Here is a 14,890-nt window from a genome sequence, read left to right on the forward strand (position 1 = left end):
TGTCCTGGTGGTTTGATAAATTGCGGTTCTTTTGGGGGATCTCTTAAAGGACATTATATTTGCAAAACTGGATCCGATTGTTAGTCTGTGCACTTTGGTTTCCCACCTTTTGGCAGTAGTTAACAGCTGATGCTTCAGAGAGAGACAAAAATAACCCAGAACCATTATTCACTTGGTAAATCATGGAAAGCTATATTTGTAAGAAAGAATTTCCTTCTTGATCCCTGCAACTCTCAGCCCTGAAGCATGAGAGGTGATCAGCCTTTCCTTAGTGTGTATAATCGCCAATGTTGTTAGTCCCTTTTTAAAGTACGAGAAAGTACTGTATTTAGTTTCCTCACGACCTTAGTAGGGATTTTCTCCTTGCTCTGGAGCAGTGAGCAAGGCTCATCCTTGCAGCCAATTTCTTGTGGTTAAAAGAGGGCTTTGGGTGTTTCTAACCATCAGAGACGTAAAGTTCTGGTACAGCCTTCCCAGAGGAGCTGTGTGGGCAAAAAACCTAACAGCTTCACAACTGAGCTTGATAAGTTCATGGAGCGGATGGTATGATGAGACTGCCTACAATGGTATGTGGCATCTGCAAGTAGTAAATATCCCCAGTGGTTGGAGATGGGACATTAGATGGAGAGGACTTTGAGTTACTACAGAATTCTTTTCTGGGTGTCTGGCTGGGGGTCTTGCTGACATGCTCAGGGTCCAACTCGTCAACATATTTGAGGTCAGGAAGGAATTTCCCCCCAAGTCAGATTGGTAAAGACTCTGTTTTTTTTCACCTTCCTCTGTAGCATGGGGCACAGGTGACTTGCAGGTTTAAATTAGAGTAAATGGTGGGTTCTCTGTAACTTTAAGTCTTTAAATCAAGATTTGATGAGTTGATGAGGACTTCAGTAACTCAGCCAGAGGTTAGAGGCCTATTACAGGAGTGGGTGGGTGAGTTTCTATGCCCTGCAATGTGCAGGAGGTCAGATTAGCTGATCAGGATGGTCCCTTCTGGCCGATAAGCCTATTGGTGGATCAGCGCCCCAGCTGTCATCATCTTTTATGTTTCTAATGTTACTAAGAAATGCATCCTTTTCCCTTGTGTTTCAAATGTGGCATGTTCAGTAGGACAGATGTTCTCTGACGGCGAAGTGGATTAATAGACAAGGGTAGCATATTGAGCTGGCGCTCTCATATTTTTATGTTCCCTTTAAAAGCAGTAAGTGTGACCTGAAAATTCATGAATCAGAAAGCACAGGATGACAGAAAGGCCAAGGATCTAGCAGGTGTAGAAGCCTGTGTATAGACTGAAGGGGCTATTCCTCCACCCAACCACAGAGAGTCCTGTGTCAAACTGCTTCTCCCCGCTGGCAGGCCCTAGCAGAGGACAACACTGAGGAGACAGGTGGTGCCACCTCTAGGTCTAGGACATGAAGACACATTCTCCCAGTTGACTGACAGGCAGCCGGGAGGAGCTTTAAAGGAGATCAGGGGGCTGACAAAGGAAGTCCCAGCTGACAGCTCTGAAATGAACGGCAAAGTTCTCAAAGTACCTGGCTGATATCCGTGACAGCTGGTTATTTGTCTAGCTGAACTTAGAGCTGCCATCTGCTGCATCCTTGAAGCTAGCAAGTTCCTTGAACCCAGATTGTTGGTTTCACGGAATCCACAAGCTCTACTGGTTTTGCCAGCAGAACGTTAAGTTCCTAGGGTCCTAGGTACGTTCTGGCTTTGCGTGAACCGTAACTATTGGTCTCAGAATTTGCAGGCTCTCCTGGGTCTCTCTCCAGAGCTCCTAAGTTCCAGGAACATTAGCTGTTTTTCTCATGGAACCTTAAAAGCCCATGGGCTTGTGTGAGTCTGATGCGTGAGAACTCCGGTAAAAAGAGCGATGGTCCTTGACGGTTTCAATATCTGCAGGCACCGTGCATGTGTGAAACTTGGTTGAGTTACAAGCGCTGCAGGTCTGCATTTGAGGCTTGTAAACTCTGTGAGCCCTAACGTGATGGACTCGGAGGTATTAATTCTTTTGCCATGTTACTGGAAGAACGTGTTCACTCTCTGAACCCTGCAAAGCATGAGTAACTCACAACAATGATTATTCATCCTACCAGAGGACCTGGCAAATTCTGTAAACCCTGGAAGGAGGCAACCAGCTAGATTATAAATCCAGCGTCTTACTGGACATAACCACTGTGAGCCCTGAAACAAAGGATTCACAGTGAGTGTGAAGTCCAGCAGCTTTTAGATCTGTGAGCCTGGAAGAGAGAGATTCACAGGTGTTACAATTCCTGCTGTGTCGTCTCCACAGCATTTAAATTCCATGGCACTGAATTTGGAGGGGGAGGTATAGCTCAGGGGTTTGAGCATTGGCCTGCTAAACCCAGGGTTGTGAGTTCAATCCTTGAGGGGGCCATTTAGGGATCTGGGGCAAAAATCTGTCTGGGGATTGGCTCTGCTCAGGGGTTTGGACTAGATGACCTCCTGAGGTCCCTTCCAACCCTGATCTTCTATGATAATGACTCTGGAGGTCTTACAGTATACTACTGCTTTAGCAGAAGAGCTTGTAAACTGCACAAAGGAAGAACTCAGAGATTATTATACCCTACATTAGGGAGTATTTCCTCTGAAGTTTGTGGCTCCTCAGGCATAGGCAGGCTACTGCAGCCTCTGAAGTTTTAGCTGTGTAAGGGCCATAGAGGGTCCTTAATGATCAGAATAATGCTTCCAGCTTGCTGACCTTGTAGACTCAAGAGACAATGTCAACTCTGTAATGCGCACAGTTTGGGTCAAGGAATTTAGTAGCTTTGCAGACACAGCCAGAAGAACGGTCAAGCTCTATAAAGTGAATAGCTTTGGTTTAAGGAGATTACAAACTCCAAAGTCACAGCCTGCAGAGTTTGTAAACTCTGTAAACCAACGTGTCTGTTTCGAGAAAGGAGGGAAGCTTTGCTGAGACACCTGGCTTAATTTCTGTGATCCATAAACCAGCATCTTCCAACCCTCCTCAATAAAGAATTGTTTGGTGGACCTGGGCTCATTATGGAAGCATGTATAAAACAAATGTGAAGTTTTAAAGAGATACGTTAGCCACTCCCACAAAAAATAAAGACTTTATGAAAAGTGACAAATCACCATTTTTTTGGCTTGTCCAATTGTTCTCAACATCCCTAGAGGGAAAAAAACTCCTCTGCCCTAATAGTAAGCAGAAATTTCAATCAGAAATGTTTCTTTTTGTTTGGTTTTGGGGTTTTTTATTTAAATTGGTAGGTTGGAATGAGGTTTATCATGCTTCATGCCTAACCACCTAAACGCTGCATTCACTACAGTGATAAAACTACATCTTCACCCATCATGGAACTCCCCTAGGGAAAATAAAACAATGGCCAGGTTTCCATTTGTAACCAACAGCTTGGAATTTATCCTCCAAGATACCATATCGGAGGGATCTGTGTGGTTTTCTTCCGCCCATTTTAGTGACCATTGACAAATGATAATTGTCGGAGAATAACAGAGTTCTTCCACATTATCAATGAGACCAAACTATTGCCCGTTGTCTCTCTCTGACCCTGGAGTATTTTGAAGGCACTCTCGGCCATATCCCATACCGCTATGGTATATCTATGGTATATCTATGCTAAATGGTAACATATCCTCTAGACTGGACAGAGCCAGATCTGATCAAGGTCCACTCCTTCATTTTTAAATTCATCCCCCATGAAGGCAGGTGGCGATCTGTGGCTCATAACTGAGCACAAGTCTGAGGAGAGGAGCGGTGCAGAAATCACGTGTTCATCATCTGGGAGGGGAGGGGCACTTGTTATCTTTCTTGGGGCACTCAGGATGGTACCAATTGGCTTCAAAAGAACCAGCCAACTTCTGCCAGAGTGAGAATTGCCATAACCTGGTCACTTGGAAGGAGAGGGGAGGTAGAGAGGAGGGAATGAGGAGGAGCAGTGCAAATTGAGCCCATCCCAAGGAGAGAAAAAAGGACAAGCTGGGATTTCCAAAGCTGCCTAAGGGAGTTAGGCACTCAAATCCGTAGGTGCCTTTGAGAGATCTCAGCCAGAAGGCATCTGGGGTGGAATTTTCAAAAGCCCCTCCATGACTTAGGAGTCTACCTCCTGTTGAGAGTTAGTGAGAATTGTGCTCCTAAATCACTTAGCCTCTTTGGAAAATCCCACTCATGTTGCCTGAGCCCAGATTCAGGTAGAGCCTTGGGGGAAGGGAGTGGGCTTGGCTGGGTTTTTTGGTTGGTTTTGGAGGGGTTTTGCAGAGTTATTTAGACTCTCCGTTTAAGAGCTTGAAATGTATTCAGATGCAAGCTTTCTGCCACAAAAATGCAGCTTTAATTGTGTGCGGTTGCCTGAATGCTCACACGGTTCTAGTTTTACAGGCCGATTCCTTTGATAGCAAACATTTTAATAGACAGACGACATATGGGAAAGATCATGCCACATCAGATGATAGATATTATTTAAACTGGGCAGGCCAGCCCATTTGGAAGGGATGGGGAAGTTTTCATTCCAAAGGGCTCATCCAATAGCCAGTATGTCTAGGAGAAGGATGGCTTTGTAGTTAGAGCAATGAACCGGGGGACCCGGGAGCCCTCTCTGCCACGGGCTCCCTGTGTGACCTTGACCAAGTCACTCAATCTCTCTGTGACTCAGTGTCCCATGTGTAAAAGGGATTATCATGATTTCCTGGCACATGGGGATTTTGCAAAGATTGGTGTTTGTGGCATACTACCTAGTATTTTTTATTTATATTACAGTGGTGCCTAGAGACCCCATTCGAGATCAAGACCTCAATGTGCTAGATTCTGTGCAGACACAGTGTGTGAAACAGCCCCTCTCCCAAAAAGTTACCATCTGAACTGCCAAGACAGAGGGAGGGCGGGGAAAAGAGGTTCAGAGAGGGGAGGTAACTTGCCCACACTCACCCAGCAGGTCGCTGACAGAGCCAGGACTCCACTCACACCTCTCCAGTGTCCTATCCACTAGACCACACTGTCTCCTGCAATGCAATGGTGACGCAAACCCCTTGCTCCATACAGTCCATCCCAGTGCTTGTGGGATAAACTCTTCTAGGCTGATTTTTTTTCCCCAGCCCCGTTTTGGAGATCTGATCTGCTGGTATTTGCTGCAGCTTCCCTGAGAGAAATGGCACAAGCATGGTCAGTGAAGGGGCCAGTGGATTAATGGCAGCTGGAAACACAGCACCCTGCCCTGGATGGCCAGTACCAAACAATTCAGGCTATTCTGGAAGATGGATACGTTTCAGAATCAAAAAAGCCATCAAGCAGCACAACTTTCACATCTATAAGTATCTCAGACAGAAGCCTGCAGGCTGCGTGGGCCCATGTCAACTTAGATGGTTAGTAATGTTCTAATTATTAACAGGAAATTTTCTACTCCTGCGAAGTAAACACTCTGGGAGTAACACTTCAGCCCCCAGTTGACTTTTACCAGCCTTAAAAAAAACAAACCCAAACTCTCCTGAATATAATTAAAACAGCAGCTGCGGGTTAGCATTTACAATGACACAACCCAGGTTTCTGTGCGACAGCAAACGCGGCCCAGTCTGCAGCACTGAGCATGAGGAGTGGTGAATATTTTACCTATTAAAAGCAATTACCCGGGAGCCTCCCACTGAAAGTGTGCAGAGCCCAGACCCCCGGCCGGGCCAATGCACAGCTAAAACCCACTCAGACCCCTGCAAGGCACACCATCAATTATAGCGCAGCCTGGTTCGGAATGACTGGACGTGAGGTTCGCCGGGTCTGCGGGGTGTGGAATGGCCTCCGCCTTTGAGCTGCTAGCCAGCAACGGTGCTAGGACTGTGTGCGTTATCATATACACCAGGTGGAGATAAACACCGCAGGAAGTACCCGCCTCGGATAGCCAGACTGACAGCTTCCCCTGGGCCCCTGATTGGTCCAAGTGCCCTATTTAAGCCCAGGAGTTCCAGGAAGTGTCTGTGCCACAAGGTGGACTCCCCTGCTAGTTGTCGTGATGGACCTGCTGCTTCTCAGTTCGCTCTTGGACTCCTGACCTTTGGTTCTGACCGCCCCTGCTCCGACCGCTAAGCCTGACTGCTCAAGCCCCCGTCGTGACACTGGAAGGGTGACATCCTAAAGGGCCGACATTGGGGGATTTGAGGAAGAGGAGGGAGTGGTGTGGGCCGCTTCAGAGGATTCCACTTTTGATAAGACCCTAGTGTCCAACTTTCCAAGCATCCAACTTAAGCAAAAGCTGTTGCTCTGCAATCCCACAAGGTCTGTTTTCCATTGTTTAAATGGAACCTCTTCGATGCGTAAGGCCTTGTAAACACTTAAGCAATCCGGAGCTGTAATTGATCTAGCTAGCTCGGGTAACAGTAGCAAGGAAGCTCACCCAGGACCCCGGGTACAAACTTGAGTGGCCACCCTCCATGCTGCTATTACTTGAGCTAGCTTGGGTACATCCCCATGGGCTGTAATCACACCTCCTGATGACCATGTAGACATACCCTAAATGAAGAGATGGCAAGAGAGTGTGAAAAACCCATGAAGGGAGTGAGGAAGGGAAGGCGAGGTTCAACAATGGTAGGGATGCAGGGTTGCATGGACTCACTAGGTGCAATGTGTCAGATTTTCCAGGCCGCTAAGCCACTTTGCACCCTGTGAGCAGTGCAAAGCCGCCTCAAACTGGCCAGAGATGGCCAATGAAGAATTCACCCTGTGCTAGGGAGCTCTCTGCCAATGGGTTGTGGCAAATGCAGCTGTGCTGTGTCCTGTTCAAGCCACCCGCCTCCCAGTGTAAGGAAGGAGGTAACATGACATAGGTGGGGCGGTGAAGGAAGGTGGCGTGGTGGAGCTCCGTTCCACCTGATCTTCCCCTGGTATAAGGACCTTGTGTCAGTGGCTTAAGTTAGAGCTGCCCCTGGGTTGCTCTAACATGCAATAGGCTTGGCCCTCCCTGAATCAGGGACTTGCAACCAGCTCCTTATGCTGCCCCACCCATGCACACGTGCTCGCTCGCTCTCAAATGGAGTCTTTGATTGTGGGTTTTTTTTAAGTTAGAAAAATAAACAAGAGAGACTGATATTGGCAAACCAGCTGCAGAGAGAGGAATTATTGATAGCTACATGTTGCTGTTATATTTTTTTAATAGGAGCATTTATTTATTGCCCATTGCCTGGCACCCGGGCACCAATCAAGGCTTAAGCTGAGCTGGTCAAGGCTCGATCACAGCACACCCTTTCTTTTCAATTAAGCTAGATTCCTTCTCGGTCTTTTGCTGCAAAATGAGCTTCATGTCTGAGTGCCTGGGATCTAGAGTGAACACACCATAGTGAAAGCTCAATGGCAGATATGTCGCAGCCTTCTTGATTGCTTTCGCAGAAGGAACTGACTTTATAGCAGCCCAAGACCCAGTGATAGGACCAGGCAGCTGCCCTGCTCAGTAGCAAGGTTTGTATTTTAGTAGTGAAGCAAAGCAGGTTTAAATGAGCATTGACATGCCCTTGACGTTTTTTATGGCCGGTTATTTTATGAACTTCTCCAACAAATACTGTCATGCACTCTGCAAATAGGGACTTCCACTCCGAAGGGCTGCGGGGTTGTTCTCTCTCTTGTCAGCATGTCCTATATCAATGGGTGGGAGAAAGGGGTTTGTATAACCCAAAACTCTAGAACAAAATGCTCTGTGCAGCCTCCAAATGTGTTTCGCTTGACTGATGAATACTTCTTTCCGCACTTTTAAAAAATCTACCTTTCCATCGACTGCCAGGGCGGTCAGAAAACAGATGCGCTCTTAGCCTCTCTAATAAGCTGTGGAGCAAAAGGAACAGGAGTTGGTGGGGTTAGGGTGAAGGGACGCTTGGGGGCTGTTGTCAGGAAACGTTTTCATTGATGAGAATAACTTGGGGGATCAACCGAAAGTTCCTTGTTTTCATCGCAAACCGTTTTCTTGAGGCGGAAAAAGAATCCGTGTTTTATAGCATGACCCCAAGGGTACATGTCCACCCAGGTCGAGCTAGGTCGCTAGAAAGAAAAGTAGCCAGGGTGGTGGGACAGGCTAGCTGCCCAACTATGTACCTAGGGTTTTAGACGGGGTTATACTCAGCCTGTCCTGCTGCTCACACTGCCACCGCTACACGTCTGTTTTTATCACACTCGCTCGGTCAGAGCTAGCACTAGTGTGTCCGCCTGCGCTGGAAATCACAGCTCCAGCTCCAGGGTAGGCCTCCTCTGTGGCAGACGTTTTGCAACTCAGGTCCATTGAGCACTGGCTGGTTAGAAGGCGGTGGCTCCTCCTCTTCACTTGCACTGAAAGGAGCTAAAAATATATCGCTACTTTCCTAGCGTTGCTTTACCATATAAGCAACTTCTGCAGTTGCCGCGTGGATCGTCTGTGATGGTGCATAGGAGTGAAGGAGCTCGGTGTGACCGTGAACGGGAAAGGAAGAGGAGACAGGGCAATGGCAAATAGAAGGGAAGGTAGATGTGAGTTGGACAGGAAGTGTCCTCAGGACAATCTCTGTATTTAGCTGTGGTCCACACTGTAAAGGCTTTTGAGAACCCTTGCTCTGGGGGATTATGAATGGGATCTGGGGCCTTTCTCCTCTAGGTCCTCACCTCCTAGGTTGGCTCCAAAGCCATTGCTTCCTGATGGATTTTGGTGGGGCTTGGGCCAGTGCCCGCATTGCAAACATCACTATGGCAGTGTTGGCTCCTTGTCACTCTGTTTGCTTCGAACCTCCTTCTAACTGCCCTGTCTGCTTTATTTCATTCCAAGGTGGATCAGAGGAGAGCACTTCAAGTACAAATTTAGCCGACCCGGAGGCAAACATGCCAGCGAAGGGAAATGGTGGATTCGAAAGAGAATCGGGCCGTACTTTCCACCTGTCAATCTCCAGGGGCTGCAGAAGTTTTACGAAGCGAGGGACTGGCCGTACCCAAAGCAGAATTAACAAGAGGAGAGTAATAAACGTTGACCAAGAACAACCAGTGTCGTGAGAGTTTATAATTCTCCTTTCCAACGTTTTTTTTAAATGTGCCTTTTTAATACTCATTTTATACTAAAGTCATCAAGCCAGGGTGTCTGTCTCCTATGTCTGTCTGTCTGTGCCTATCTTTTTGTTTGCCCAGCCTTCTTTCTATCTCTCTTCCTATCTACACATCTACCTGTCTAATTATCTGACCTGTTTTATCTAGCTGATCCGTTGGAAGTAATCCAACCAAACTGCCTCCTCGAAAGCTAAATCAGATTTTGAACAAATAGAGATTTGGAAGGAAAATGGCAGTTTCAGATTAGCAACAGACATTTGAGAATTTCTGTATAATGGGCCATGTAATTCTGATGACTGTGGAATGTGGGTTGATCTAAAATTCAGGCAGGTGAAAAACACACACACATACACACCCAAAATGACACAATTTTAAAATTTCTGAAATATTATCTGAAGACCAAACTCCACCCGCTTTTTCACATCTCTCTACTTTGCAAAGTGTCAGGGCCAAATTCTACGCTGTGTGACAGACGCAGACCAGTGGGATACAGGAGTCTGGTAGAGGGCAAATATACTGGTCACTGGATGAGTAGTTTTCTGTTCCCTGAGTGACCAGAGAAGGGGCTGCACTAGAGTAATCAGGAACCTGCTAGAACCAGTTAAGGCAGGCAGGCTAATTAGGACACTTGGAGCCAATTAAGAAGAAGCTGCTAGAATCAATTAAGGCAGGCTAATCAGGACACCTGGGTTTTAAAAGGAGCTCATTTCAGTTTGTGGGGTGAGTGTGAGGAGCTGGGAGCAAGAGGCGCAAGGAGCTGAGAGTGAGAGCGTGTGCTGCTGGAGGACTGAGGAGCACAAGCGTTATCAGACACCAGGAGGAAGGTCCTGTGGTGAGAATAAGGAAGGTGTGTGGAGGAGGCCATGGGGAAGTAGCCCAGGGAGTTGTAGCTGTCATGCAGCTGTTACAGGAGGCACTATGGACAGCTGCAGTCCACAGGGCCCTGGGCTGGAACCCGGAGTAGAGGGCGGGCCCGGGTTCCCCCCAAACCTCCCAATTGACCTGGACTGTGGGTTCTTCCAGAGGGGAAGGTCTCTGGGCTGTTCCCCAACCCACACGGTGAATCTCTGAGGCAAGAAAATCCGCCAATAAGCGCAGGACCCACCAAGATAGAGGAGGAACTTTGCCACAGCTGTTATACTGGTTTAAATCCTGATTGCTACCTCTGTAACTGAGGACAGAATTTAATTTTAAGACTATGTAACACATGTATTAGAAAGATTTCAGTACAGAAGCAGTAAGTGATACCGAGTGAGGTGTAATTCCAATATCAGTTGATGGTTTTGGTATTCTCTCATATACCAATTACAATGAACATATGTGCAATATTTCCAGAGGTTTTCCTGTGGAGCACTGTTGTTCTAAATAATCCAACTTCCCTGCCTGCAGTGAGCTCTCTTAGCTAACAGTTAGCTTGCCCCCAACTTAATATAGAACACACGGCATTTTTGTTTGGCCTGGACACAGGTTTAGAAAGATGGAAGCTTTTAAATCCCGAGAAGGCTTAAGTGTTTTCCTTCAAAAGGAGCTTATGCTGAATCTTGACTTCCTAGTGGGAGGACTCCAGACATTTTGCTGCAATGCTGAATACAAGGGGAACTGTAATATTTCCTTCAGCACTTGCTCCTTCTGTACAGGTTTTCTTCCTCTGAGCAAAAGTCTAGTCCTCTGAAGGATACGTTTATTAACCCCATTGGAGGTATAAAACCAACAGCCTGAGATAATAGCACAGAAGATAATTTTATATTGGATTTTCTCACTAAAGATAATCCTGTCATGGGACACTCTTTACACTCTCTACAAGAACTCCCATCTTAACGATTCTCAAGACTCTTTCAAGGCACAGAGGGGTAATTTTTGCCCTTCCATTGTACGGGTCTGCAGTCCCTACCTCTTGCCCATTAGACCCTTTGTGTCAAAATCGATGCTTCTGCTCTGTTCTCCTATATCATGGCTGGTCTGAAACTGAGCTGAAAAAAAATTGATCCATTTTAATTCAATCAGAAGTTATGGGCTTAATGCACGAAACACTAGGTGAAGTTCTTCAGCCTGTGTTATGCAGGCGGTCAGCCTAGATGATCGTAATGGTGCCTTCTGGCCTGGGAATCTCGGGTTCTTTGAAAGGGCCGGTGGATTTCCTATTCTCTAAGGCCTGGTCTACACTGGAGGGGGGGAGGGGGAATTGATCTAAGATATGCAACTTCAGCTACGAGAATAGCGTAGCTGAAGTCGACGTATCTTAGATCGAATTAAAATTACTTACTTCGCGTCCTCGTGGCGCGGGATCGATGGCTGCGGCTCCCCCGTCGACTTTGCTTCCGCCTCTCACCGAGCTGGAGTTCAGCAGTCGACAGGAGAGCGATTGGGGATTGATTTATCGCGTCTACACTACACGCGATAAATCGATCCCCGATAGATCGATCGCTACCCGCCAATCCGGCGGGTAGTGTAGACGTACCCTGAGTGTGACACTGACATTCGTGTCCCTCCCCCACTCAAGTATTTAACACCATGATGACTTCAGGTAGCTTGGCCAGGACAGATTTGGAGGAGGGAAATGGAATAACTCCTCCTCTGTCAGGGAATACCAGTCAGAAAGAGTTTCTTTGCTAATGAGACATGCAGAACTCTATGGGCTGTCTCCAGACAATAGCAAGCAGTCAGTGGGTACATTAGCTGAAACAAGAGTTGGAGGAGCAGTTCTTCCTGCACCAGCTACCAAGGAAGGGGAACTACTTTTCTCTCCCCCTCTGCTCCTCATTACTTTAACGCCTGCTAGCAATTATCAGGCCCGACCAATTTTCCCTGGGGCCAAGCAGCCTTCTCGGCTGTGGACGCATCAGACGGTTCATAGGTCACAACACTGATCCAACATGCGAGTGTGCAGGGCCCGTGCACAGAGACGTGAGTTGCGTGTGGTGATGTAGCTGCCCTTGATTCCGTCAGAGTTGCTATGTAGTGACTGCATCGTTGTTCTGCCCTGTGGTTAAATGACCGGGGATGTCGCTGTAAAGGGATGTTCTGCAGAGATACCTTGGAAGGTCAACAGTACGATAAATAAACATGCAAAGTCTTTATAATGCTGCTTACAGTTTGGTCTTTGATGTTGGTAGGCCAGCACTGTGGGCACTGCTGAGTCTAGTACAAGTTAAACTTTAAAATGTCACATTGGAGGCCTTGGGCTCCCTCGTCTGTCACTTTAGCTCTTTCCCCTCTATCCCCTGCAGCATGTCATTCTGGCTAAGTCAGGTTGAGTTCATCCCCTCCTGGACCTTTTCAGTGCCATTCCCCACTCCGCAGAATGGTCACGGCCGAGAGATACCAGACTCGGAGCATTGGGTCTGCCCCCTCGGAGCAAGAACCAGAGCTAAAGTGTTGGGTTCTGAACACCTTACAGCAGCATGTTGACTGACCATTGGACGCTGTCAAAGCTGCTTTATTCTCTATCTACCTAGCCTTATACTACCTGCTCCTACCACCCTGTAGAAGATCCGGTCTCTGGCTTCCTCCCATAGATTTAATGACCAGGTCTGATTATGTCTTGTCTATCTTAATTGAGAGTTATTAATCCGTCACAAGAGACATTTCCAGGTGACTAGGTTTGTTAACACTCAGTATTGTCGTCAGTTATCTAGATTCATTTCCTGAATCGGAGAAAAGACTGGGAAATACTTAGGTATGAAAACGATGAGGACTAAAGAAAACCATAAAATGGAATTAGATTAGATTAATCCTCATTAATCCCCCTCGAAAAATGTTTCACACCTTCTCCTCTTTAATTTAGACCTTCATCTATCACAACCCTTCAGCATGGTTCCATCTCAAACCAGTTTATACTACAATGTGGCTGGTTGGCTGGTGTGACGAATCACAGAAGAGGAAGTAGAAAGTAGAACAGGGTCATGTTGGGGATGAGCGTCTTCAGAAAAAGAAAACAAACTATTCTAAATTGGCCTTTATAATCATGAATTGCTGGTTATCTAACTATGATGAACAGAACACAAGTTTAAAAAAACCCAACCTAATTAAACAAATTACCCAAATTAGCAAATAGTTTTGTATTGGGTATTCAAAATGCCAGCAGTTTGCTGAGGAACCGTAAATTGCTAACAAGTACTGCATCGTGGCCAGTCCTTGTGGGCTCACAGTCATAGCTCACAGGTAGGACTAGGGCGTCAGAACAAGCAAAACGTTGTGCTTTTGCTTTTTGCAATATAGGCCCAGCCTGCAAGCAGTTTCCTCACTTCCTGTGCTGGCAGAGATGATGTAAAAAGCCACGTTTTGATCAGATGAGCCTTGTTACAGGGGCTGCTATGGAGGATACGGTGGGGTTTTTAAAAGGCTGGTGGAGTCAACAAGTCCAACGCCAGCTTCACCAAGTTTAAACCGGTTTTGTTTGAATGTGTCCTGGCCCTGCAGGCCGGGCTCGCTGTACTCCTTTCCAGTTTGTTTAACCTGGGATTTTATAACTGGTTCTTTTTCTGAGGGAGGCACCCCTCCCTCACTGCTGAGATCCAGGAGGCAGAGCGGTCAGCCAGGCCACTCAGTGGGTATGAATGAGTTAGAGGTGCGGAGCGCCTTGAACTCCCACTAGCTTGGGAGTACTCAGCACCGTGCAGGAGGGGGCCTGACGTCTGCGCTTTAGAATTCTTCTCAATTGTCTGAAGTGCACCAGGGAGTGCGCACCAGGAGACAGCCCGGCCTGCGACAAGCCCAAGTCTGCCAGGGCCTCTTGCAAGATGAGCTCTGAGGGCAGAAAAGAGCAAAAAATGGATAGACTGAAAAAGCTGGAGGAACAAACACAACCTAATGCACCTTTAAGACGCCAGGAGCAGATGATTCAGTGGACTGGACACGGGCTATAGCGCTTCCTACCTCTAGGTCACAGGTTCAGACTCAACCCACACCAACGGCTGCGTGGGGCCTGTGTGAAATTAGTTGATCTCAGGCCAGTGGGCCCAGCAACGTCCAGATGACAAACACTAGAACTGACTCGAATCCATGTTGGCAGAGAGGCCGTGGCTGACCAGACCCCGGAGAATAAGAGTCTCTCAAGGTGAGGTCAGTGTTAAGGGTGGCAGTGATATGGGGAGGGTCAAAGTGCCATTCCACTCCTACCAGAGCAGCACCTCCTGCTGGCACAGAATTCCCTGCTGTTGTTGAGAAATAAAAATGTCAATGTCCAAACCAGGGTAAGAAAATGAGCAAGGAAAAGCACTACTGTGAATCTCTGACCATTTGTCCTGCAGAATGTGTGTGTTTGGGTGCACACACACACACACACACACACACACACAAAGGCAGAAGGCTGCCGTCTTCATGGATGGCGCAGGTCTTTCCCAGAGGCTCACTGAGATAGGTATGTCTCAAAACATTTCCATCTTGTGCTTTCTCTCCCCTCTTTTGACAAATGAGACCAAATAAACTCCGTAAAGAGCAGATTTCTAGACAGGGATTAGGGGAAACAGCCCTTCAGTAAACATGGAGGCTTCGTTCTGTTTGGTAACCAAGGGTTAAAAAAAGCAAACGTGCAACATGTCCCAGAACGAAACAAAACAGCTGTGCATTTCCTCAGGTGGGCCGCACGCGCCCCGGGGAGGAGCCTCAGCTCCAGCTTCCAAGCCGACAGATAATAAATAAGGGGAACTCTGGGTTTCGCACAGTCCGTTTGTGTCTAAAGGAATGTTTGGCGTCGTGTCTCGGTGATGTAAAATCGTGACGGCTTCCATGAGATCCTCTGCCCCATGCGCAACATTACTCAGCTTCTTCTCCCTTTTCCTTGGCTCCCCGAGCCCTCCCTCCCGTTTCAGCTGCCTGGCGTCCCCTTGCTGGGAAAGACGCCTCACCTCTTCTGCAAAA

At 47.3% G+C, this 14,890-nt stretch overlaps 1 protein-coding gene across 6 annotated transcripts in view; it reads left to right on the top strand.

The window, feature by feature from the left end:
- The window catches only part of LMF1 (lipase maturation factor 1), a 331,417-nt gene extending 322,449 nt beyond the window's left edge, over positions 1 to 8,968 (top strand). For all 6 annotated transcript variants that reach the window (XM_065560223.1, XM_065560224.1, XM_005288979.5 and 3 more), the window contains one exon: positions 8,760 to 8,968. In XM_065560223.1, the coding sequence (XP_065416295.1) occupies positions 8,760 to 8,934 (175 nt within the window). In that variant the 3' untranslated portion in view covers positions 8,935 to 8,968. The remainder of the gene's footprint in view (positions 1 to 8,759) is intronic.
- The last annotated feature ends 5,922 nt before the right edge of the window (positions 8,969 to 14,890 follow it).

Source organism: Chrysemys picta, chromosome 10 (assembly GCF_011386835.1).
Source record: "Chrysemys picta bellii isolate R12L10 chromosome 10, ASM1138683v2, whole genome shotgun sequence".
Classification (NCBI taxonomy): domain Eukaryota; kingdom Metazoa; phylum Chordata; order Testudines; family Emydidae; genus Chrysemys; species Chrysemys picta.